The sequence below is a fragment of the Necator americanus genome, chromosome I (assembly GCF_031761385.1).
Source record: "Necator americanus strain Aroian chromosome I, whole genome shotgun sequence".
Taxonomy (NCBI): domain Eukaryota; kingdom Metazoa; phylum Nematoda; class Chromadorea; order Rhabditida; family Ancylostomatidae; genus Necator; species Necator americanus.
The window spans coordinates 33067333-33094190 of NC_087371.1; the positions used below are offsets into that span (position 1 = coordinate 33067333).

Here is a 26858-nt window from a genome sequence, read left to right on the forward strand (position 1 = left end):
TCGGGGTCGATAAATTGGTACCAGACTTGTCTGAGAGGATAAAAACACTAACTTGATCATCGGTTGGCCCCCGCAAGTCATTGTATAGGCCAACACGCGTTTCAAAACCTCAACGATTACGAATTCCAGTAGAACGCGTTGGCGCATCCCAAGTGGATTGATACGACCTGACTTTATCCTTTATCCTTTTTACTTATAGTAGTATCAAAACGACATGAAACGCGTTGGAGTTGCGTAAGCGGTTGCGCTCGAAGCGGTGCGGTAAAGATAGCGGTTAGAATCGAGGTGGGACCTTCGCGAAGTACAGCGAAGAATGATGCCAGCAAAGTTCTCCCATAGATTCCTACCTTTATGTCGCAACACTTCAAGCGGAACCGCTTACGCAACCGCGCCCTGCTTCATGTCCTTTTGACTCTACTATAATTACCTGCTCGTGTGGTGAAATCTATTTAAAACCTTCTCGCTCTATCATTCACAAACGGTGCAAAGAGCTGCTCTGCCATTTAAAGGCAGCATACCACAAATCTGACGTGATATGAATTTCCCATGGGAAGCTTCTATACAGGGCCTTAGATAGCGGAAAGCCAAGTGTTTCCACTCATCTCTTCGTAGTCGCTGCAAAAAAAAAACGGCTCTGAACCCGCCTGGACTTGCATTGCAACGCGCCACCCTTGCGCATGCGCCGCATCAACGTGCGAGCCTTCGAGAATTATTAGGCTCTTCTCACCTGCCTATCCAAATTTACTACTGAATAGACTCCTAATTGGAACGGAACAAACGTGTACATAGAGTCGCGTTCTAACGCATCTCGTAGGAGTTAAACCGATTCCCATGCTGTTCCTTACAGCGATCACGGAGAGATGAGCGGAACCACGTGTTTTTCCGCAATCTACGACCTAGCGTAGAGAAGTTTTCCATGAGAAATCCCTACATATGCCAGATTCATGTTTTTGTTTCCTTAAAACCGGTAACTCGGGTGCTGCGCTTCCATTTAACTGCTGAATTCGTGAGGAGTGTTTCGCGCTTTGGTGTGAAATTATGTCTCGAACTCGAGCTTCTGCTTAAGGAGAAACAAACATCGAAGATTTCACCGAACGTTCCCTTTAAAGTCAGCGTAGCACAAAATTAGTACAGTATGGAAAGCCTAGTAAGAGCGGTGAGTCCGGGTTGTAGATTTCGGGAACGAGCGTGGCCCCGCTCAGTTTCGCCTAGTCATCCTAAAAATGGCGTAAGAAGCGCCCCATTTCCTACCAAGTGCGTTAGAAAGCGCTGCCTCAGACCCACTTCGGTCTCCTCAGACCTCATCAACCTATCGACCGCTTGCTCGTGGACGCGACGCGTACACAAAGGTGGTACGTTGCAACTGATCTCGTAGGAAAGAACGGCGTCTTTCACGCCGTTTTTTTACGACGATTAGGGGTAGATGAGCAGGGCCTAATCTACAACAGTCCAAACTCTACGTTTTTTCCTGGGATTTCCGTACCACGTCATCGTCGTTCGTGATACGCTGCCTTTAACCTTGCTGAATTTTGCACTGCAACCCAGTGTCCATAATGGAACAATCAAAGTAAGAGAATTGATGAGTTTATCACTACAACAAGGCACATCCACAGATGTCAACAAATCCAGAACTCATAGCAAGATGAGAATGAGTAGAGATGTTGATCAGGCTGCTCTAACTCCAACGATAGTCTTGTAATGTGATCTTCTATGCAGGATGTCTCCAAGTTTGGGCTCTTTTTTTTACCGCCACAGGCTGTTAGATCGTGGACGACGATCAGTACCAAAGCCGGATCCTGCTACATCACTTCCTGAAACCGTGAACTTCCCTCTCGGATAGTCAGTTAATCGAAAGATTGAATGTTTAAGGCTATACTCGTATCGACGATAACAATAATAAGTATAAAATTTCACCTGCCGTGCGTTGTTGCAAGGGAAAACTTTTTTCAACTGTCGTGGACGACATTGGATGAACGATGTCTTTTCGTCTCTCGATCGTCCGATGTTGTTTTTGAAGATTTTGACTTGTACTATAGGCATCGAAGATCATGATTTCAGCGAGCAGCATCGTTTGAACCGATTATCATCATAGTCCTTCTTTTCTGACGACTTTGACAAAGTGCATCGAAATAAAGGATAAAGGATGAAGTGTCTGGTGTTAACGAATCCGCTTGGGATGCGCCACCACGTTCACTTCAATTCATTTGAGGTTTGAGGTTTGCCAATGTTTAATGTGTAAATTGCGAACCTGGCCTATACAATGCCTTGTGGGGGCTGGCCGATGTGAAAGATCAGTGTTTTTCTCCTCATGTACAAGTCTGGTGCCAATTTATCGACCCCGGAGTGATGAATGGCTTGGTGAGCACTAGGGCGGATTCGAACCTCCGATCGATCGTGCAAACAACGGAACCTCTTACCGACTGCGCTACACCTGCCCTATAAACATTAAATAAATAGATTTTAGTAGACTTTTGCCATTCTACACCATATTATGTGTGACACAGAGGACTATCACTTATGAGAAGTTGCTTTTTGAACATATTGTAGTATGAAACCAGTTAAAATGCTTACTGGTTCAACATAAACTTAATTATTTATAATTACTTAAAAAGCTGGACTTGTTCTCTCGTACGCTCCAAAAAAAGGAAATCAAATTTTGCACTAGTCATTGATTACTATTTTTACATTTTACACTTTTGGTGTACATAATATTAGTACAGTCATAAGGTCACTATTCGAAACGAGGGTCCAAAATTATGGGGGCAGAAGTAAATATACCCGTCCACCAATATTTCTATTGGGTCGGTGAACAATTATTACAGTTTTTTCAACAAACTTTATTCAGCAAAAATAATAACAAAACAGAAATACCCTTCAATGATTCGTTCCGGAGGATAGCATTCATCACCTACTTCAATTATTGTTCCCCCTATGCTTAAAAGCCGGTAAATTCCACCGGTGAAGGAGTTGCTGTTCTTAAAAACAATCCACTGTTTGAAGTCGCTCACCAAGTCCTCCAAGTCGTTGTAAACCTTGTTCGCTTGCCAATTTTTCAGCGGATCCAAGCAGTTCGTATGGGACCCATTCATCTAATTCCCATACCTTCCCAATATTTTTGAGACGACGAACTATGATCGGAATGGCTCACAATGATATCATCGGCCAACATTCTGGTTTTCAAGCTTCCGCCCTCTTCCAGGGCTGCCAAAAGCACCCCGTGGTCAAAATCTGATGGTCGCCCTCTTCCTTCTTCATCTGCGAGGTTAGTGTTGCCCGATTTGAACCTCCCGAACATTCTTTCAACTTGGCTTTTGCTGACTGTACCATCGCCAAAAAGGTAGTTGAGATCGCGAAATAGCTGTGCCGCATCCCGATCTTTCTCCAAGTGGTGGAGCGTAGTATGGCGAAAATGGGTACGATTTTTCACAAGCATTCTCATGAACTGAAAAATGTGGGCTACTTTTATACGGAAAAATAAATACAACGCCAACTTCCAAAGAGAAAAGCGATAAAAAAAAAGCAGCAATAATTATGCACCGACCAAACAGCTTTGTATGGCCTTCTAATGCTTCCGGTCATTAATAAACCTGTCTGAAGATCTCGATACTTTATAGATAAGCATACTACAGTACTCTTGTAATGACCCTAGTCCGTATGGGTCTCTTCTGCTCGTTTGCGACGACTAACTCCGCCAGCTTTCAAATTGGGCGCGCTGAAAACCTGTGCGGAGCTGCGCGACAGCCGATGCTAATTTTTCATCACACCCTCATTTTGTCACTGTCTTACATCGACTGCCGCCGCACAGTTGTAGAAGGCGCCCTGATATGCCGCGTATTATGTAAACCACGTATATATTTCTTTATTCATGTATAAATTATATGTTGTACAATTTTTAATAATGAATGCCCGAAAATTGAGGAAAGGTAGGATGTTGTATAATAATAGTTAAAGCATTCACGAGTGAACACATGGAAGTGAAAGTATACTGGGGTCAAAACGACATGAAGCACGTACGCAATTGCGCACGCGGCTTCTCTCGAAGCGGTACGGTGAAGCGTAGCGGTTAAAATCGCGTGGGGACCATTGCTGGCATCACCCATCACTGCACTTTGCGACAGTCCCAATTCGGTTCCAACTGCTGCCTTCACTGCGCCGCCGCGAGCGCTGACGCAAATGCACCGTGCTTCATGTCGTTTTGATCCGACTGTATCTATATCACAACCTGAACTCAGTATGTTAACAATATCAAAACAATAACAACTACCGCAAAGTATTTTAAAACAAATACAATACAAACAAAAATATACAATAGTGCATATATCACGTATATGTATCGTATATCACGTACAATAGTGCATATATCACGTACACAAAACAAAGGATACCTCACCTGCGCCTCCTGAAACTCCTACACTTAAACGACTTGACTTCTACCACATCGCTACTGTGCACTTTTTTCATTAGGAGATCCAAAAAAAAAACCGTCTCGATTGTCCACAAACAAGGGCACGATTAAAGGCATCACTCCACGAATCTGAGGTGGTACGGATTTCAGGTGCAGTATTCGTATACGGGATAGGAGACTATGGAGAGGGTGGTGATTCCATCCATTTCTTCCTAATTGCCGTAAAAAACGGCCCTGAAGATACGGCTTCAGGCGTTTTGGCGTACTATTTTCTAGTTCGACTGGAGCGCGCCAGCCTTGGGCGGCGCCGCATCTTCCGGGCCGTTTTTTACGGCAATTAGGAAGAAATGGATGGAATCACCCTCCTCTCCATAGTCTCCTATCCCGTATACGAATACTCCACTTGAAATCTGCACCACCTCAGATTCATGGGGTGATGTCTTTAATCTTCCCCATACTTTGACTTTCCTTAGAAGTTACATCTTACATCACAAAAAGCTCACTATTCAGTACAATGCCTATCTAAAAGATAATAAATACTTTCAAGACTAACACAGTTGTTCAATCTTGAAAAATTTGATTTCACAAAAGTTTATCCGCTCTTTGGATATGTATTTAACAAAGAATATGAAATCATCTCACGTACACTCACGGCTAACCGTTTTTATCGATTGAGTCGATCGATCATAATTCCTCACAGAAATGAGCACTGTAGATGTACACTTCTGAAAGATTTGTGTGTCGCAGAACCTGGAAGGCTATAAAATTCTCGAAAAAAGAAACACCTAAGAATAAGATAAACTGAAACTTATGTCTCTAGTAATGTACCATGAATGTAGGAACAGCAAAAATTACTTAAAACGCTGAAAGAGGCTGCGTTTTAACATTGGGAAATATATAAAACAGGATTCAAACCGTTGCTGTACTTGTTTTTCTCGAGCTACAGTTAGCCAGTACATTGCAGTAAAAAGAAGCCAAGTAAAAGACTGTACATACTGAGATAAGAATTGAAAACAACTCAGTTATTATTACTGAACTGGTCATTTACCTGATTCTGCAGCATCAACAGTTCATGCAAAGATATTTTTCTTGAATTATTTGTCTCCAAACTGTTTCCATCGAGGCAGGCCACAAGAAAAAAAAATTCGCTTCCAAGATCAATTCGGTGGCTTGGGGAAGCTGTCGGAAGCTGTGGTGCATGAAGATAGTAAAAAAGTAGGTTAAGCTTGCTATGAGCTTGCTATACCACGGAAGAGGCATAAGGGTTTGGAAAAATAACATAAAAGCTTAGATATACAACAGCAAAAATACACTAAATTGTGACAATGATGGGGAATGATCCTCTATTTCACTGGCCAAACTACATACTTCTTTACATTCCATATCCCAATACAGTATGGGTATGCAAAGAAGCACGAAGTCGGAGACAGAAGAGGAAACACGGTTGAAGAAGAAATCGATATTGTTCAATCAATAAAGAGAGTGCAACACATACCACGACAAAGCCAACGACCATATGTGAGCAATGCTACGAAATGTGTACGAACACAGAACAAAAAAAAAGTAGGAGAGTGACGAAAGTCTCACCAATCCACAAGTATCCACAGAAAAGAATCAACTGGTATTTGAAGTTTGATGTCGTCATTGGGCTGAAAATAGAGCCATTTCACCCCTAACTGCAACATTTCTCACCTCTCCGCGCAACTATATTAATCACAGAAACAGAACTGCCGATGAATTCCTGCAACGGAAACTCGTCCTGCCTCAAAACAATGTTGAAAGGAACTTGAAACGAAAAAGGTAACTATTCGGAAAATGTCGATGAATGGTATTCCCATAAAGTACAGATGCAAAGAAGACGATGAGAAAAAAGGAAAGAAAAGAATGGAAATTGCTCCTAATTCCAGCATTGTGATACTAAGTCAGTCACAATCTCTACAGCACTATCTTAGTCACCATATTTCTACTAGGAGAGCAGCAATCGAATTAACGGTGATTTTAATTTTAATTGAACGAAAATACGAGTAACTTTTAGGTCATAATGCGACATTCACAGTGAACCACCGAACTGTCACTATTTCCTAAATGATTCATAGATTCTTAAATTTCTCATAAAACCTGATGTTCGTGCTATTTTTCCCACATTAGGTTTGAATTTCGAATAGTAGTATTTGAGTATATATATATATATATATATATATATATATATATATATATATATATATATATATATATATATATATATATGAGTGAGGATCATTGCAAAAAAATTAAAAAATGACTTTTTTTTCATTTTCGGTAAGTCAACTTAGTGTGTTCATTTCAGTACCAAAGGAAAACTGCACAAAACAGTAGTTGTTACCTGATAATTGCTAGATCACAAAATGAGAAAATGAAGATATTGAACGAAAATACACGAATCCTCAGTTATCTACACTATGTATTACGAAGCCTTCATAGCCTTGAAATATCGAAATAATTGGGAATCCAAAAAAGAGTGAAGGACAGTGAAAAAAGGAACCGACTAGGTCAATCATGAGGAAATTAGGGCTCCGAATACAGGCCAACAATAATGCCGCTTGACACCACTACTACCATAACCGACGACAATAAGGCATTTCTAATTTCCCACTTGTGAACCTTATTTAGAAAAAAGAAAACTAGAGGACTGGCAACACTGTTTTTAACTACAAAAAACAGTATGTCTTTAAAAACTTCGATTTTTAGTATGAAACCCTAACTATACAAAGTGCTCAGGATATTTCTCTGCACTAGTCATCGAAATGAATCATGTGATCAATAAGTTTTCCAGATTCGTCATGTAGCGACTCAGAAACGTTACCTCATTGCCTACTTTCAAGGTCCCAGTAATACGTAGTGGGAAATAGTGACAATTCTTCATAAAGTTCTAGAATAACTTATACGTACACAAGGCAGTTTTACAACGGTATCCTAGAAAAGATGCTCTAAAGTGTAGGAAATGAATGTTACGGAGTTGGCTGCATTTTTCAGCATTAGTCATCGTCGAATAAAAACACCGTTCTGGTTCAGTAAACATCAGCAGCAGTTATTCAATGTTCTAAAATCATACCATTTGCGATGTTGAAATAGAAAAGTCTAGAAATCATAAAAGTCGTGAATCTTAGCAGATAAAAAGTTTGGTTTTCATCACCTCAACCCATACTAGCGTCGTGGTAGTATCGTACTAGTAACCTACAATGAACGCCCACACATGAACTTCATCGGCCGCTGAGGCTACAACACAGAAGTGGCACCCTACTGAGTTAAACACTAATATTAAAAATAAAAACAATGGAAGATATTTTCAAGGATTCCCAACAAACCAATTGTTCTCGCATTTCAAATAGACTATTTCATTGGAACGAACGCCCAACAGACATTTCGACGCCATGATCGATCATTCGACGTTGAGATTGCGGAATATCCCTAAAAAAAAAACGCTCGACATTCGTTACAACCATACGCCCTTGCGTCCGCTGCTTTTACAGCGTCATTTACAGCAGTGGTAATAACAGAACGTGGCAACAGCAGCGCTAGCACAGGAGGTGTAGTAAGTAGGAGGAGGCTTCGTTGACTGGCAAGCGCCAACGCAGTCACAAATGAAAGAACGCATCGACGGTGCGCGCTGTAACATGCACCACATTCATCGATAGAAATAGGTGAGATCATGGATGTCACGTCATCGTCGGTCAACTTAGCGTGCTATGGTGTACTGTATGCTACATATATTTCATTGGAACGAAAAGAAAAAAAGAAGTGATTCGACATTCGTTCAACCTCTACCACACTAAACAGAGTTCTGTTTGATGCCTGAGGCACTCATGCAACAGCTACCCACCACGCCAATCAACAAATGATAGAATACTACATTAATACTGAAGACGTTACCGTTACCGGTTACGTTACAATGAGCCAGAGAAAACGTTCACGCGTTTACATTTTCACCTAACCTTATAAAATGTGAAATGTGAACGCAATAAGTTCATTTTCTTTCCCCTTTTTCCTTCTTGTATGAATCTCTCCGAGAGGCTTACCAAATCCACCCACGAAACAGTTTAACACTCTGTTTACACTCGAGCGCACACTGCTGGAAACGATAGTTACAATCAATGCGAGATCCAGTTGCAGTGCACATCGGAAACTACCGTACATGATCGGAAAACAAAGCAAACTGAAAAGAAAAAATACTTAATTTTACTGTTAAGATGGTGAAATGACACAAAAATGTTTTCCATTCAATCAAGGATGTTCTTGATCCAGTCATTACAACGGCGAAGCTATATGTGCTCAACTCACTCACATATTCATCCCAGTTGCAAATTGCGCAAACATTTTCTCCACAGACTAATGGTTTTTACAAACTGCGTAAATGGTCTGAGCTTGGAATCATTCCTGAAGGAATGTTTATTCGCTAGTGGAAATATGTTCAAAGCTCCCACTGGATTTTTGAAAATGATTGTCCGACAACGAAGAAACACATGTGGAAGTAGCGCAATAGAGTCATTTTTCTTCCTTACGAAGGTCTTGAATCTAACTGGATCACTACAAGAAATGGGGTCTTCTCATTAATCAACTGGGGAGTAACAAAAATAACAACAACTAGCAGTAGAATTATTTCGTGCAATTTTTCATTGGATTTTCATTTCACCAACACAGCGTTGATCATCGTGAACAATCAAAAACTTTTTAATCACACTGATCACAAGCAATCGAACAATAAGTTAACCGTCCTTGGAAATGGATTATCCAGGATACCTCCTTCTCACTTATCTCGCACTCGGTCATATTACCTTTCAAGAACTCTCCACTATGCCTTTCTAAATTGCCGTAAATATCTAAATATAATATCATACATTCCAGGATACACATATACGAGTGAAAACATTCAATAACAAGAAATTCTATGCCCGAAAACATCTATGAAAATTAAGAACTCTACAACTACATATTTTTCATACTGTAAAAGTTCTAAATAGTTTAATTTAAAAAAAAAACTTCGTTCATACAGGACGGCTCTACTACCGTCGTTTTCAATCTCCTTCAGAGACCTTTGGCGAAACAATCCAGCTGGTGGCATTTTTTTTTTAAATCGTTTTACAAATTCCCCATATAACCACGGCGAGAAAATATAATGTGCTCTCCTAGTGGAATTTTAAAACATTAAAGCAAACCACATCAAACCGGTTTGCAGTTGCATTTTTAACAACGCTTTAACTCTATTCAAATTCAAATTTTTCCTCCCCGATAGAATCGAAGAAACTAAAAAATTAGAAATTGGCTAAACGTTAAGGTATTTTTCAGTTGTAGTCAGTCGTCGCTAGCAATATATGAACAAAATGTGCAAATTCCAAGTCATAAATAATATAAAGCATATAAAGGCCAGCAATACAAGAACTAGGCAACCAGCAGCGCTTGGCTTGTTTTTAAGAGGCACATAAAATTTGAAACGGCAATGCATGAAAATAAACATGCAGAACGTCTCATATGCTACAGATGCCACTAATTCTGCAGTTCAGGTCAGCTTAGGCAGGAATAATGCTTGAATCTGCACCAGGCGTTTGCGAAAATGGTGAAATGGCGATCAAATCTGTGCCCCGGACACGAACATGCTCGATGCTGGAGCTATCACTATAGGTTCCCTCATTAATCAACGCCGGCCAAGAGCCAGCCTGAGCACCCGCAAATCATGGGAAAAATGACCGAAGTAGGTCAAACGATGAAGCCTGTTTATGACACACTCACAGCTCATTTCAATGCTTAACGAATGCAAACTTATCGGCGAAGTCAAGAAAGTGCTAGACATGGCCAGCTTTTTGCATCATTGGAGCGACATTTAACCCACAAAAAACTCCAACAGCAATCCCGGCTAGATGTAAATTTGAGCAACTGACTCGTGGTTAGGCGTGTGCTGAAAAATGAATCTGATGATGAGAAAAAAAGAAGAAAAAAAGCAACTCAACCTTTTTATAGAATGATCTCAGGATAGTAGGCAACAAAAATATTCTTGAAAGAAAAAAAAAACCTACAAAGCTGCGATATGGCAATGATGTTCAGAGAGGCGATCACCTCGCATCCGGATGTAATCTACGCACATTTTCTGCCTAAACGTACTCGGGTCTATCGAAACTCTTCCACGTTTCACGTGCGTGTGGTAGCACCCCGAGCCACCAAAAGTGCCATCGACCCATACACCAGCTGACATGAAACCCAAAATGTGTAACATGACAAATTTATTCTGAAAAACTTCACAGTAATGTCTTCTCCGTCACTGCAGATTGTAAAACTTTACATCAAGCGCTTCATCAACAACATCTACCCAAGATGAACCGTTGATTTGCAAGTGCTGGCATAATTACCGTACCACTATCCATTGACAACTTTTATAATTTATGGTACAGTCGGGTCATAATGAGCCGAGTGGTGGTGTAACAGCGAAAGCAGAGCTCGAAGTGGCGCCGTTTGACCCATACTCATCTTTATGGACAAATGTCTAGCTAGCGAGGATCCCATCTTGATTGCGACCTCATACGTAATTCGCGCCAAGCTTCAGGTCATTTTGGCTCGGCTGTAACAGACTGAATGAACTTCTACCCTGAACACAATGAAACTCCTAAGAGTTCCAGGAGAAGCTTCACAAAGTATACGATTAGTAAAACTTGTAGAACAAGAGGAAGGAATTTTTTTGGAAGTCAATCTACGTGTTCATAAAGAGAAGAAAACTTTCTATGTAGGTCTACGAGAACCTCTTTTGACTGAAGAATGTAGCAAACCTGTAAGCAGTGGTGTTGTAGCAATTCTATCCAGAATTTCATACTGTCAGATCCCGCTTGAGTAGGACTTCATATGAAGGCGACCGACTTGTTTTTGAAAATCTATTTTCAAGAACCTTTTTTTCGTAAGTATTTCAAAGCTGCTCACAGAGAGACTGTAGGAAACACACTGAGAAGACAATCGAAGAACTAACTGTGCTTTGTAGAAATGAAGATATGCACAAACAACTAACAGACTCAGCTTGATTTTGTTGTTTCTAAAAGTCGTTAGCCTCAGTGCGATGGCATCACCCCAGTGGCAGGAGCCCATGAACCGTTGGGTAGGCGGAAACTCCAAACTACTAGTATACTTACATAATCAGTGAATCGAACCTGCGAACCGATCCAGGCATTGCACACTTTAGAAAATATGGAGCCAGGCTGGTGTAGTCTACAAGGAACACGGCTGATCTGACTGACTGAATTCAGCTGAGTAGATGACATTCGGATGGATATACGTAGTAGCGGAGGTAGGGTAAGGCGGTGAAGCTTCCTACAACGAAAGAAGCCGATGAGTGGGAGAAAAGCAGGGGGGATGAAGCAATAACAGCAACATTTGCAGCAGCTAAACAGCAGCGACGTTGACAGCAGTAGGTCGAGTTCGGCGAGAAATAGCGCGACCGGGGGTGGAGTGTGTGCGAGTGTGTTGCCGGTGTGGTGTGAGTTCCTGAGGCTGACAAGGGGAGTGAGAGATGGTGCCACGCCTCCACACATACACATATACATACACACCGCAGCAGCAGCAGCAACCGCCCTCGCCCAGTCGTTCTTACACAGTGAACGACGAGTTCGTCCTCACCACACATGACATTGCTGTGGTCAACTGGTCAGCAGATGCTGTAGATTCTCGGGAACAAGGCGCCGCACGGTAACTCTGAGCCGATGATTTAGTGGGAATCACCAGACAGTTACTATAAATGGGGTACTTGGGTGGTTTTGCGGTTGCGCGCGATTTCACGCAGACCTTCGTCAACGCCCACGCGTTACTTGTGTGGCGTAGTGTACGAATAAAACCTTGATAGGAATCTTCGTAAGAACCGCCCACATCCTCGATCTTCCACTGCATATATCCACTTGATATCCACTTGATCTGCCTTGAATTATTCGTAACGATTGTACAGCAACCATACGTAAGACGCACAGTAAATCATTTCTCATGGAGGAACTACAAATGGAGATTAACCTTGACGAAAAAGAAGTTAAAGGTGACTTTTCCTCCATTCTCATACCAAACCACCAAATACTGATCAAGCAGCAAGAAAAATTCATGAAAAGCGAGGTCCCACAACGAAATTGTCGTTGTCGTCTTGCTAGATATAGTGCGTTCACCCTGCAGTATCTCCAGATCTTTTTTTTCTGTTTGGGCTTAATTCAGTCTTCCGCTAAGAAGATGAAAACACGGTATTAAGTAGTCATTACAGTATCTACAACCTTTGATTACAGTACGACGCATGCGTTTCTTTTCAAGCACAAAACATTTATTTCTGAATTCCTTGCAGTCAAGATATAATTTGTTCCTACCGGATTTAGTAACAACCACATTAATATTACTTTGTATTTGAGTATAGAGATGTAAATTTTGTTTTGGACACAGTTCAACTTTACCAAAACTGCAAAAGAGCGGCACAATTACAGTGCACGACCGCGCAAAATCCTATTTATTGGAAATTTCGGTTTAAAAATATTCTGTTTTTGCGTATGGTGAAGTCTTTTAAACATGTCATGTTTGAAACAGATATAATAGCGGCAGAAACCATTCTTAATTTTAGGATCTATACTTCCTCTGTCATGGGACTGAAATCTGAAATCTGCCCGTTACTGTAGCGGCTGAAAATAAACACTCATATATTATTCCAGGACACTACTGCACAAGTTGATCTGAAGATCCAACGAAAAAAAAAACTTCCCCATGAAGCTAGTATTTTCGTCTATCTTTCTTTACACTAACAGACGCACATACACATACTGACAACATCACAGCTAACACCCACACACTTGACTACACGATATCTCATACTCAGGCTCTGTTTCTGCTTCTCTGCGTCTACGATCGTAAGCATTGAGGGAATAACGAGGAATGCTGAAGCTGATAGAGGTACGTACGTAGTGTTTGAGCACTCGCAATGATGGAGGATTCGGGTCGAGTGCCCCCCGCTGATGTGCGCAAACAGAGACACGGATTATACTTACTCTGTGGCAAGTTTTGCACGCAATACTTTTCATGTAGAGAATGGCGTGGAATGTAGAATTAGAGATGTAGAGTGAATAAAAACAAGCTTAACAAATACCTGCTTTTTTCCTCATATAGAAATTGATCCAAGACTTAACCATAACATAATCTGATGAAATCGAATGCGCGCTGCGCGAAAACGCGCCCCTTATATTAATTTATGCAATTAATGACCGTCGTGCGACATTCTGCTCCAATAGTGAATCTTTATATTCTGCATAAGTGTTTGTTTAACAGGCAAAAGGCCTGAACCGTTCCCTTTTAGTGCTGGTTGAGAACGATAGTTGAGATCTGTGTTGTCCATAACTAGACAACAGAGCAGAAAATGTCTTAAAATATTAGCACATGTAAGCTTGAAAATTCCACCCATTAGAAATAGACGTACGAATACTCCGCGAATCCATTCCTTCACTTTTGCTTAGTTAAGCATATTTATGGTACGATGAAGAATTCGAAATCCTCGTGATTCGTTCCATTGTAGCGTGTGTCTGTTTTAGACACACAACCGGACACTCTGTTAACTCATCGCTGCCGCAAAGATACACAGCGATAAAAAGCAGTCTTATCTGCGCAGTCATGGGAAAATTACTGTAGTCAGGAAAAAAAAAGACAGCCGTATAACGTAGTTCTTCAGCGCATGCATTGTATTTTACTGTGAAACAAAACGTTTTGAACGGTCTCTACTTATGCATACATAGTACAGGTTGCATAAATGAGCCGAAAAAAAAACCAGTAAGAATCATTCGGAAACATTCATAGGACTGAAATGAAACCTAAAATGAAAAAAGATGTTACCGCGTAAGGATGTTGCTGTTGTTGTTGTTACGTGAAAACAGTCCACAGCATTCCTCGACTGAACCTCATCTGAGATGTAATATTTTTCAGGAAAGGCCTATTTTAGTACGCTAAAAGCATTAACACTTCAGAAATATCGCCCTTCCATTTAAAATTCTACGCTGTGTCATGCAAACGAACTTCTTTTACAAGCAACGTTCTGTTCCCATTCCTAATGACGACAAGTGCCGTTCCACTTCCACCGCCCAAGCCGCTTGAAAGGTTTCTCAGACCCCTAGAAGGGCCCTGCAAACATCGTCGAGAGAACGAGGGAGAGAGAAGAACCGGCTTTTGTAGCAGAAGCATCAGGAACACAACAAAAGCAAGCAACATAGGCCTGAGTTGGTTCGTATTGATCGATTAGGGCGAATGTATGTGGGTGTGGGAGCAAACAGAGGAGGTGGAGGAAGGGTGTGGCCAAGAAATGACAAAGACTGGCTTCCAGCTAGAGTAGGACGGGACTAATCCACAAAACATTGAACCTTGGAGAACGGGGGTAGGAGGAACGCTGGAACTGCAAACTGGAACCGAAAGGCACTTTCGATAGAAATCGATCGGCAAACCATTTTTGAAACAATCATCAATTCAATTGCCCATATTAGCGCACTTGTTCCGAACGAAAACATGCAATAATAGAAACGTAGATCCGCTCATGAACGGCACCGATGTGTTAGAAAGGCAAAAGATCCGTAAATTTGAGACTCATAATAAAAGTCACAAAATACGTAGCAATACAGGAGGTATTAAGTGTTAAAACAGTGAGAACAAAGATGTTTGTAAGATAAGAGAAGTATGCTAGTCAAAATAAAACTTAGGAAAGCGTTAGAAAAGCAAGCATGCAAAAAAAATTGAGGAAGAACATAAGGTAGAAAAAGGACACAAAGCACACAAGAATACGCATATCCAGCTTAGCACTGTCACAAAAAAAAGGTTGAAGGGAAACAAAGACGCAGGCAAACTTACGCTAGTCGAGATGCAACAAATAGCCAGGAAGGTCAAAAGTAAAGCGAGAAAATAGAAGAACGTGGAAAAATAGACTTAGACATACACATAAAAGGAAGTTTTCTTTGGAATATAGGAAAGTGTTACGATTTAAAAAAAAAAAAACGTTAGCGGAGTTAGAAGCATGCGCAGGCAAACGCAGACGTACGAGGAAATGGAAAAAATTGGCAATGTTAAAGAAAGAGAGAGCGAAAGAGAGCGAGAGAGGAGAAAGACGGAGAAAATAAACATAAGGAAGAGCACAAACAATATAGGAGAGACGGAAAGCAGACGAAGATAAAAAGGCGTGGACAAAATTAAGTTTCAAAAAACATAGGTGAGGAAAAGATTGAGGGATAAATGTACACTGATCCTACGCGATATGCAACAATGCTAGTGAAAAAAGAAAAGAGAAAAAGAATGAAATAGGAAAGATAAAAAACAATCATGAGCTGGTAGAAAATCAAGAAAATACGATAATCAGGTGACCGACTTCAATCACGCTGAAGAAAAAACAGAGGAAAGAAAAAGAGTGAAGAGAACGTGGTAGATGGTCGCGGCTATCCTGCTCAGGCTTGTCCAATTTTTTAAACTCGAATTTTCGATAGATCTGGGCAGACGATTCCAGGAATACGTTGTTCAGCATGTAAAGCGTTACATAATGCGTCTAGAAGAAAGAAAAAAAAAACCCCATGGACGAAAAATGCTCAACAACTGCACAGTATGTTGTAAAGATCAGGAGTGTAGAAGATGCGGAATGTGTCGCGCATGACTCATCTTTCATTTAACAACAATAACATTTTCTACGAATGCCCCATCACTGTGGAAAGTGCAAATAGAAAAAAAAAACGCAGATGAACCAGTTCAAAAGCGGTTTTTTTTTCCAAGGAGTTGTTCTGTTCGACCGGCTTCTGCGCGCAAAAGTTTTCAATATGTTCGACTAATTTAACGAGAGAACCCCCCTCCCCCCATCACAAATAGATTTGAACGCAAAAATCAACTGTGTTTGAATACAACGTAATGTCGTAAATTGCAAAGCTGGACAAGAAAAAAAAAGCGCATAGTTTGCGAGGCACAGAGAAACAAAGCATAAAAATGATTCTGATGTGGTTCATGTGTGTATGTTTAAATGTAAGAGTACTTGGCGCCGGATTAGCATCCACCCCCCGAACCGACAACTCCTCAGTGTAATCTCAGGCGGCTGAGAGGTGGCGGCAGGGCTGCGCTCGCAAAGAGCTGAACTGTGGATTACATTCGTTGAGGGACGAGAAAACAGCGACGATGAAGATCAACCTCATCAAAATCTTTGACTTAGCTTCATGAGTCTTTATAGATGAGTTCGTCAACTTATCTTCCTTCATTCTCATTTGAAACGAACGCGAATTCCGTTAGCTGTGATCTGAAATCTGTTTTTGTTCTCAGTGTAGCTGTTCGTAAAAAACATAAATCAAAAGGAACAGGGATATTAAAAGAAGAGGAGCATACATACTAAACCTCCTAATCCACTTACTACTTCTACTGATGCTTCTCTTCTAAACAAGAAACCGATGTCTAACCTTTCATGTAACCCTACACGTCTTCGGGCGAATCAAAGCAGTCAAACAGCAGACGCGACCCCGGGGGTCAGCGATCAGGTGCCGACGGGGTGTCAGCGACTTTGACAGAATGATGGCTTTTGACTTTAGTCGGAAATTGTTGATTCTTTCGTTGTACTTAGCTGAGTAAAAGCAGAATTTCACAAACACATCTAATTCTCCACGAAAAATGGAAAATTTACTTATTCTGGGCTATAACAAAAGCGGCTACACCGAGCTATCCATCCAGAACAGTAGCGCATAAACAAAAATTGTATGGTATTCTTATACTGCAAAATAATGCAACCTATATTGCAAGTTCTACAAATCATAGCAGCACACTGAAACCTCAACTTACCCATGCTCTCGTCAAAGGACAACAATGGCCGTAAGTCGGTCTAATCGCATCAGCACAATCGGTCCGGATCCGATTGATTTCCTCAGTATTTTTTTCAAATGATTACTAGGTCACGATCTGCAACGGTTTTGTGCGCCATTTGTCTAAAATACAAGGATAGAAATAGAACTAGGCTAAACTTGATAGTTATCATCGACCCTGGAAAGAAAGGAAAAAAAAACATTCTGGATATGCACAGGCTCCCAAAGATATCTGGAAATTCCCAGAGATCCACGCGTGATAAATGTTTGTACGGACGAGATGCATTTTGTTTCTCTTCCCATTATACCTTATCGTCCTCCGCTTTCATCACAGCAAAGGATTTCTTCTCCATTGTCAACAAAATGGAGGAAAAAAATCGTTCTTCAAATTTCTATTTCGCTTGCAGATTGTCAGAAAATCCGTATCGAGTATCATAGAGACTTTTTTCTCGTAAAAACTTAAGTTTACATGTCATAGATCCTCTAAGACTAATGCTTAGGCCTTAGGACCCCGATTGATTTGATTATTTGCTTCGAGAAATAATGGCGCCACTGAGTGCCGCCCCCCAAACGACACCTTACCCCATTTTCGTTCTTAATGTGGCAACTTGGGATCGAAACGTTTGGTTTATTCCGTATAACGTACCTACAAACCATTAACCTAGGCAATTGTGGTAATTTACGCAAAATTCGATTAAACCGGTTCTTCAAGGATCGCTGAACAACTTAGGTTCAAAGAACAATATGGACGAGTTCCCACCAGTCATATTTGCTAACGCATTCGGTTTTTTGTTTTTTTTTTCGACATTAGCTCATTTAGGTGAAGTCAGAGGTGTAAGGTCATACAGTAAGTGACTGCCCTTTTTACGGACTTTCGGCAATACGTACAGCCGGGTCAAAACGACCTCAAGCCTGGTGTAGTTCCGAGAGCTGTTGCCGTTGAGGTGGGACCCATCTGCACTGCAGGGATGAGTAGTGAGTGATTCCGCCACGCCACAAGAAATGCTTATGTATTTGCACTCGATACCAATCATATTGACGAAAAAGGCTATTTATTTGATATTAACGCTTCAGATATGTACACCAATAAAAAGACTTGAAAACATCTGTACAAAGAAGCAATCTCGGATCATTTTGGAGGAAATGTAGTCGGAGAGCATTCAACTGCGCTTTTATTTCTGGAAGCTGTACGTCCGTTTTTCCCCTTAGTGGCTTTGGCCTACATGTCATGTATCCTCTAAGAATAATGTTTACGTTTTAGGGTGGCGACTGATTTAGTTATTTACTTCCAGAGACAAGAGCACAGTTGGGTCCCTACCCCCTCTTAGCTACACATTTCTCGCCCGACACTTGGGTTATACCGCTCTGCAATCTCTCAGCAAAAACAGTTTTAAGTTAAATGGATCCGAATCCACATAAACAACAAAATTTATTCTATAAAGTAATGCTGAGCAAAAGTATGCAGTACTGAAGGGGATAAGATCTACTAATTTTCTTTGAGAAAAGAAATAGCTCTGTAACAATAGTTTACACCGCCGCTAATGTTAATCCAATTAAACGTACCTTATGAAGTTTTGTTTAGAATAGAAGTATCTCTCTGGAAGTCAATGATCCAGTCATAGTGAAGAGTTCAAGTGAAAGGCCCGTGCAGACGGTCGACGGTCTCGGAACGAGGTGGAACGTAAAAGTGAAATGGTCAGCAGTGACATACAGTTAAAGTTCGCGACACGGCGAGATGCGAGATGTAATCGGCGGCCGCGTCCTAATTCGAACTTGACGACCCGTTGACCCGATTTTCACCTTCTCAGATCTCTCAACGTTCAATCGACGACGAAAATCATAAAGAATCGCTGCGACGCGCGATCGCAACTCGACGCAAGACGTCAACGATAATTACCTATTATCCTACAGTGATTGCGGACAATTTTCACCACATTGAAATGCGGTCGACTCGTCACGTAGAAAATAATGACGTTTTCACTTCCTTCTCAGAGAATTCACTGCTTAGTAAAATTACTTCCGCACTGAAAAGTCATTTAGAACAAAAGCGACTATTCTTCTCTTCCAGGATATGCGCCGTTGTCGGATCTAAGCTCCGCCCACTACCACAGATTATCGGTCGTTTCCCGTATATTTTTCAAAATATCGCCATTTTCGCTTTTATCTGCTAGTCATCAAACCAAATAAAGCAAGGTGCCTTTGCAGGGGCAGACTATAACGTGAATATAAGAAATCCACATAGATACAAGCAAACTGGAACCACTACCAAGTCATTTCTTCATTGGAGGTCAGATACAAAGAAAAAAAGACTTAGCATTAGAAAAAAAAGAGATTACTGGATAACTATGTTCGAACACCTACAAGATAATAACATATTCAGGAATTTTTCTTCCGCTTCATCAAACAAAATCAGGCGGAGAACTCAAAACATAGCTTGCTCTGCAGCCATAACCATGATTCCGTGCGCTCCAAAGAAAAAAAAACGTATTGATTGTTCGAACTACCGATTTCTTTCATTCGTTTCTCTCTTTCTCTATCAGTCGGGTTGCGCGGCAGCTTATCTCTTCCGAGTTTTCATGTTCTCTTTTGTTTTGTGCGCGACTTTTTTTTTCTCTTGTTAATTTGTTCTTGGTTTATTAAATCCACTTATAAGTTGTCTGTTCTTTTCTGGATATATATCTGAGCATCCGTACTACATGCGCTCTCACTCCTGTTAGCCCAAGTTACATCCGCGTTTAGTTACATCCTTAAAGGCATCATTCCACGAATCTGGGGTGGTACGGATTTCAGGTGGAGTATTCTTATACAGGATGGGAGACTATGGAGAGGGGGTGATTCCGTCCATTTCTTCCTAATTGCCGTAAAAAACGGCCCGGAAGATACGGCTTCAGGCTTTCTTGCGCACTATTTTCTACAAGGAATTGGACTGGAGCGCACCAGCCTTGTGCGGCGCCGCATCTTCCGGGCCGTTTTTACGGCAATTAGGAAGAAATGGACGGAATCACCCCCTAGTCTAGTCTCCCATGCCGTATACGAATATTCCGCCTGAAATCTGCACCACCTCAGATTCGTGGAGTGATGCCTTTAAAGGCAGCAAAGGTAAGGATGGGGTTGTAGTTTGCGGTATCCGGGGCGGTTCCGCTCATCTCTCACGAATCTTCGTATAAAACAGCGTAGAAGACACCGTTTTTTCTACGACGATTTCCGTTGCAACGCGAAAACGTTGTGCATGCGCTGCATCTACGAGAGAGCGGTCGGAGATCAGTGTTTGTTGATGTGATGTCTTTCTTTTCACCAGTCTATTCAAATGAAACCAATGAATTGACTGTTGAGGGGACCGGAACATGTCCACGAAGGAGCGTTCTAATTTACCTTCACGTCAGATCGGTGGTGTGCAACCATTAATGCAGCGCAACGTAACTCATTACGTTCCCCACAAATTCCCACCGTGGGTCAGACGCGGGTGATGGGATACGAATACCTCTCGAATACGAAACTCTCCCCCCCCACTTTCAAAAATGTTGTTGAAATTTCATGTGTTTCGAAAAAGAAAAAAAAAACGAAAATTAGCGGAAGGGACAAATGACAAATGAGAAAATCGGTAGCTAACTGAAGCAAAGAAACACGAAGTAACAGAAGTAGCAAATTTGCTGAAATGTTGTTGAAACATTGGTACTGGGATATTTTCACTTTTATTCTATTCTATTTTTATCCTCAATCTATGAAATATCTCTAAATACTGATTAAAGGACATGATGCCACGAAAAAAAGATAAGAGTCAGAACGAATCACAGAGGAAGAACGAAAAAAAAAGAAATTAACATTTTGTAACTACAATATGACAATGGGGGGCGGGTGTAGTGTAGCGGTTAGAGGTTCCCCTTTGGTTAGAATGTTTTGAGGTTCGAAGGTTTTGTTCCGTCCTAGTGCTCACCAAGCCCCTCATCCCTCCGGGGTCGATAAATTGGTACCAGACTTGTTCGGAAGGATAAAAACACTGCCTTGACCCGTCGGCTAGCCCCCGCAAGTCATTGTATGGGCTAGTTACACGTTCATAAACCTCAAACGATTCTGAATTGAAGTGAACGTGGGGGCGCATCCCAAGCGGATTGATTAACGCCAGACATCTTATCCTTTATCCTTTAATATGACTATGGGACGACGCAGATTGGATAACCCGCTGAGTGAAACTTTTTCAAAAGAGAGAGAAACGTGAAACATCTCATAGAAGATGAAGAATTCAATCATAGGTAGTTTTCATCAGTTCAAAAGTGGATTTGATGGAATTTAATGACCATAAAAACACAGATTCTGTGCACGTTGTTCGGAAGAAGTCACCCAAAGCATTTTTCTAGGTCTTCACATCACGAAGTTATTCGCGATCTTAAAGACATAACAATGTGCCCATAACCTGAGCTTTTTTGGTCATTAAATTCCATCAAACCCACTTTTGAAATAATATAAACTATTTATAATTAAATCTTTCATCTTTAAAGAGAAGTTCCATGTTCCTATTTCTTTTGCAAAAATTTTTCTCGGTAGGATGTTGAACCTGCTTGGTCCCATTGTTACATTGTCAATACGTTGAACATTCTCAAAACAAAATGTTGGGGCTTACTCATACTGCCTAAAATTAAACATAGGATCTTATAATTTATGTAATCATTTAATATTATAGGGGCGGATGTGGCCAATTTGGTAAGAGGCCGCACTGTCGAAAGTTCGAAACCGCGCCGGCGCCTGCCAAGCATTTCATACCTCCGGGGATGATAAATTGGTACCACACCTGCCTGAAAGGACAAAAAACACTGATTTAATCGCCAGCAGGCCCACGCAAGTCATTCGTTGTACAGGCCAACACGGGTTCCGAAACCCCAACGATTACGAATTCTGGTAAAACGCGTTGGCGCATCTCAAGTGGATTGATACGCCAGTCCTTTTTCTTTTATCCTTTTTATATTATTTATTGTAATAATTTGCAATGTATGTAACTATCTAGTGCTACGTAATACTTTGTCCTGGTTATTACGTTATCCTTCATTCACTACTGGATTCTGACGTGGTGAAAGAATTCGCGAGAAAAGCTAGAGATGGGGTTGTAGATTGCGGGATCCGGGGCGGTTCTGTTCATCTTTACTTAATCGTCGTGAAAACGGCGTGAGAACCGCTTTAGTTCCCACGAGGTACGTTGGAACACGTCCCTTTGCACACGTTCCGGCCGCCTCAGCAGCCTTTTCATTACTTTTACTTGAGTTTTATTTGACTAGAAGGATATGAGCGAAACCACCCCGGATCCCGCAATCTACAACCCCATCTCTAACTTTTCCCCGGATTCCCTCACCACGTCAGATTCGTAGTGCCTGATGCCTTTATAGTAGGGTCAAAAGGACATGGATCACGTACGCAATTGCGTACCATCTTCTCTCGAGGCGCTTCGGTGGACCGTAGCGGTCACGAGCGTCGTGAAACCCTTGCTGGAACCACCCATCGCTGCAGTTTGCGACGATACCACTACACCGATACGACTAACACTTCTGTATATGCACGCCAGAAAGGAAAAGTTATTCTTTTCTCAGCATTCGCCCGTTCTGTTTTGTCGTACCCGCAATGACTGATGAATGGATGAATGATCTAGACGTTGTTTCGGTCTTGATAACACCATGCAAATATTTTGAATTCCTCGCATATATAAATGTTGCTAGAGGTACACTTTGTCTTATTACTACAAGAGATGTCAGTAACAATCGATCCACCTGCATGTACAGTACCGGCGGCCGGAGGCAAATCGACGCACACATTGGCGAATCCCGGCGAAGCAAAGATGATCTTCAAAGTGAAGTGCTCAAACAACACTGAGTATCGTATGAACCCTGTTTACGGCTTCATTGATCCAGCCGGTAACGCAACGCTTGAAGTCACCAGACTGGTATGGTTTTCTACATATACATGCTTACATACATGCATACATACAAAAAAAAAATCCGCCCTCATCATGAACGACGAAATCCCTTAGTTTTGGCAGAATTTTAGGAAGGCCCAGCGAAAGAGGACAAGGCGGTCATTCAATATGGTCCCGCACCCGCAGATGCTACTGATCCGGCAGCAGCGTTTCCTTCGATTCCACCGGATCAGATACAGCAAATTACACTTCCGCTATCGGCAACTGGTTAAATAAATGATCAAAATGTTGAACCGTTGTTCTAATGGAACAGGTTATGTTATAGAAGTCGCTGGATAAAGGTTTAGTCGGCCTAAGACGACATGAAGCTCGATGCAGTTGCGTAAGCAACTGCGCTTGAAGTGGTGGGCCTTATGTTAAGAGGTAGCCAGCATCACTTATCGATGCAGTTTGCGAAGCTTCCATCTTGATTGCAACTGCTAACTCCACTGCGCCGCTTTGAGCGCAAATGCACGCAGTTTCAGGCCGTTTTGACAACACTGCATGTTGCCCGGCAAGGAAAAGAAGAAACGGCTTTGCTGTCGCGCACCTCCCTACGAGGCACCTAATAAAATGCAACGTCTGCGAATACCAGGTATGGTCTGATCAAAATGACGTGAATCACGAGTGTAGTTGCGGTGGATTTGCGTACGTGCTCGGAACGGCGCGGTGGAGGCAGCAGTTGGGACCGAGGTGGGACCATCGCAAACTGCAGCGATGAGTGGTGCCGGCAAGGGTCCCAGTCCGCTCCTAACCGCTACTCTCCATGGCACCACTCGAGAGAAGCCGCGTGCCCAATTGCGTACGGCTTCAGGTCGTTTTGATCCAACTATGTACCGTCGCATCTACGAACAAACAATCAGTGGGTGACTGACGCTGTCTCAGGGTCCAGGGTCCCTTCACACTCAGACGGGACGAGGTCTTGTCACGTCATGTGCGATCGACTGTTGCATGACAGTACATGACACAACTAATAATGCGTTCCTTGACTTGTTTCTCAACCAACAGAAGTTGTAACACCACTGGCCAACATTCATTCTCTACAATGCACCGACTGATAACAAACCAACACACAACTTGGTGAATTACGTGGCTGCTGTGGCCGAAAGTGGTACGGTAATCGATTGTATTTGATCGGGTGGAATGGAAGGGAATGCGGCTTGTGCGTCTGTAGCGTCCGCTGGCGCTGGTCCCCATTGAATTACCAGTTTGTCTTCTTTTGGTTCACCACCCTGAAATATGTAAGTTTATTTGCATTCTGTTTTAGAATAGCTCTTCTAGAAATATATAACTGTAGTATTTTTCTCAGCAGTCTTTGGGTTCCTTTATGTCGAGTAAATCTACTTGATAAGGAAATGAAACGGCCTAAGAATCTGTCCAACAATCCCCCGCTTCTCATTAAATATCTTTACGAACTTGTAACATATGAAAGTTTTGTCTTTATAAAGTTGTAGAGAGTAGTTTCTAGTTTAGTCTCCACCACGATTTTTAACATCTATGAAATCTTAAGGAAAAGACCTGTAAACGATAGCAACTTTCCGGACAAGTCCAAAATCTCATTTATCGTCTCATCGAGGACGTACTGAGAACGTCGTTTAACCTAACTTAATTTTCGACTTACAGTTCTAGTTACTTCTAGCGATGCTTGCCCGGCCGGATCCACGAATCCGTAAACGGGGTTGACTCGATAGTCGTTGTTGTTTGAGCATTTCACCTTGAAGATGACTTTTGCTTCGCCGGCATTAGCCAATGTATGCGTCGATTTACCGCCGGCGGCCGGCATTGTAGCTGCAGGAGGATCAATAGTCAGAGACATCACACTTTGATTGAATGAGAAAAGTAAGCTGAGAATTCTATTTATACGAAACTGAACATAAATGATTCCGTTATCACATGGAACGTTGTTATCAACGGGAATATTCAATCACTTCACTTGTTAGACGCACCTTAACGACACCTGATGTTATAGTCGGGTCAAAGCGACATGAGTCACGAGTGTAGTTGCGGTGCATTTGCGTACGCGCTCGAAACGGCGCGGTGGAGGCAGCAGTTGGAGCCGACTTTTTCTTGGATCTCCTAATGAAAAAAGTACACAGTAGCGATGTGGTAGAAGTGAAGTCGTTCAAGTGTAGGAGTTTCAGGAGGCGCAGGTGAGGTATCCTTTGTTTTGTGTACGTGATATACGATACATATACGTGATATATGTACTGTTGTATATTTTTGTTTGTATTGTATTTGTTTCAAAATACTTTGCGGTAGTTGTTATTGTTTTGATATTGTTAACGTACTGAGTTTAGGTTGTGATATAGATACAGTCGGACCAAAACGACATGAAGCACGGTGCATTTGCGTCAGCGCTCGCAACAGCGCAGTGAAGGCAGCAGTTGAAACCAAGTTGGGACCGTCGCAAGCTAAAGCGATAGGTGGTGCCAGCAAGGGTTTCACCACGCTCCTAGCCGCACCGCTCCACCGAAGCTCCTCGATAGAAGCCGCGTACGCAATTGCGTACGTGCTTCATGTCGTTTTGTAAGTTGTAGTTATGGTTACAGTTGTAGTTGTAGTTATAAGTGAAATGATTCTACTTTCGGTAAAAGATAAAGAATAAGGTGTCTGGCGTTAATCAATCCGCTTGGGATGCTTGGGATTTATCCTATCCCTTTTTTGCTCCCTGGATATCGCTATGTATAAAGGATAAAGTGTCTGGCGTCATTCAATCCACTTGGGATCCGCCACCACGTTCACTTCAATTCAGAATCGTTTGAGGTTTACCAACGTGTAACTGGCCTATACAATGACTTGCGGAGGGATGAAATTCTTGGTGAGCACTAAGACGGATTCGAACCTCTAACCATTCTGATTCTGATTCTACTTTCGATAACGCTACCAAATAGTAGTAACTGCTTAATAATCCTTCCGCAGAATCGTCATGCGATACTGTAGCTGTAGACCATTATCCGTACTCTCAGCTCGTTTTCTTCTTGAATATACAGTATCGTAAAGGACAAAGGATAAAGTGTTTGGTGTTAATCAATACGTTTAGGATACACTGGAACATGCAATTTCGTATGGTAGGAGGTTAGAGTAGCCGCAGGGAGTTTGCCTACAGCTGTCTCTTTTTTCTTTTTTTTTTCTTTTTTTTTTTTTGAAGGCAACGTTAACTCTTCCACTTCTATTGTAATTGTACAATAGAACAGTAACAGAACTCTTTACAAATCCATGAGGAATAAAGGATAAAATGACTGCGTTGATCCGGTTCCGGTTGATGCAGCGGATACGCCCTCACGTTTGACTACAACCCAGAATCACTTGTGATCTATCAACGACGAACGCATGTAAAGTTATCATTATTAATGATCTACGAAGGCGAGCCGATGTGTCACATCACCGTTTTTATCCCATCAGACAAAGTTGGTACCAGTTCATGGACCCGGAGGATTAGGTTGATTCTAGGGCAGTTTCCACCCGTCGCCAGCGCTGTCATACTCGAAACGCTTACCGACTGCACTCGTATGATTGGACAAAAGAGAGGAGAGTAAAACTTATGAAGATTTGTCAAAGTCAACTTTTTGAAGGCATCACCCCACGAATCTGAGGTGGTGCAGATTTCAGGTGGAGTATTCTTAAAAGGGATAGTAGTTTATGGAGAGGAGGGTGATCCGTCCATTTCATCCTAACTGCCGTAAAAAAA

At 41.8% G+C, this 26858-nt stretch overlaps 4 protein-coding genes across 6 annotated transcripts; 2 read left to right on the forward strand and 2 right to left on the reverse strand.

Moving 5' to 3' along the window:
- Window positions 1-3085: 3085 nt before the first annotated feature.
- Window positions 3086-3439, reverse strand: RB195_007591 (uncharacterized protein; the record flags this gene model as incomplete). Of its 2 annotated transcripts, none has more annotated exons than XM_064181310.1 (1): window positions 3086-3439. In XM_064181310.1, one exon carries the CDS (start codon window positions 3437-3439, stop codon window positions 3086-3088), a length of 354 nt encoding a protein of 117 aa, XP_064038108.1. The 2 variants fall into 2 exon arrangements, with proteins under 2 accessions (XP_064038108.1, XP_064038109.1); XM_064181309.1 differs by having other exon boundaries at window positions 3086-3433.
- A 19400-nt stretch (window positions 3440-22839) lies between these two features.
- RB195_007592 (uncharacterized protein) lies at window positions 22840-23403 on the forward strand (the record flags this gene model as incomplete). The annotated part of the gene is made up of 3 exons (XM_013453016.2): window positions 22840-22936; window positions 22998-23158; window positions 23263-23403. 3 exons carry the CDS (start codon window positions 22840-22842, stop codon window positions 23401-23403), a joined length of 399 nt encoding a protein of 132 aa, XP_013308470.1.
- An 852-nt stretch (window positions 23404-24255) lies between these two features.
- RB195_007593 (uncharacterized protein) lies at window positions 24256-25182 on the reverse strand (the record flags this gene model as incomplete). 2 transcript variants are annotated; one of them, XM_064181311.1, is made up of 4 exons in its annotated part: window positions 24256-24402; window positions 24792-24884; window positions 24938-24958; window positions 25117-25182. In XM_064181311.1, 4 exons carry the CDS (start codon window positions 25180-25182, stop codon window positions 24256-24258), a joined length of 327 nt encoding a protein of 108 aa, XP_064038110.1. The 2 variants fall into 2 exon arrangements, with proteins under 2 accessions (XP_064038110.1, XP_013308471.2); XM_013453017.2 differs by lacking the exon at window positions 25117-25182 and having other exon boundaries at window positions 24792-24953.
- Window positions 25183-25249: 67 nt separating this feature from the next.
- RB195_007594 (uncharacterized protein) lies at window positions 25250-26706 on the forward strand (the record flags this gene model as incomplete). Its single annotated transcript, XM_064181312.1, has 4 exons — window positions 25250-25298; window positions 25468-25696; window positions 26211-26245; window positions 26621-26706. 4 exons carry the CDS (start codon window positions 25250-25252, stop codon window positions 26704-26706), a joined length of 399 nt encoding a protein of 132 aa, XP_064038111.1.
- Window positions 26707-26858: the final 152 nt, after the last annotated feature.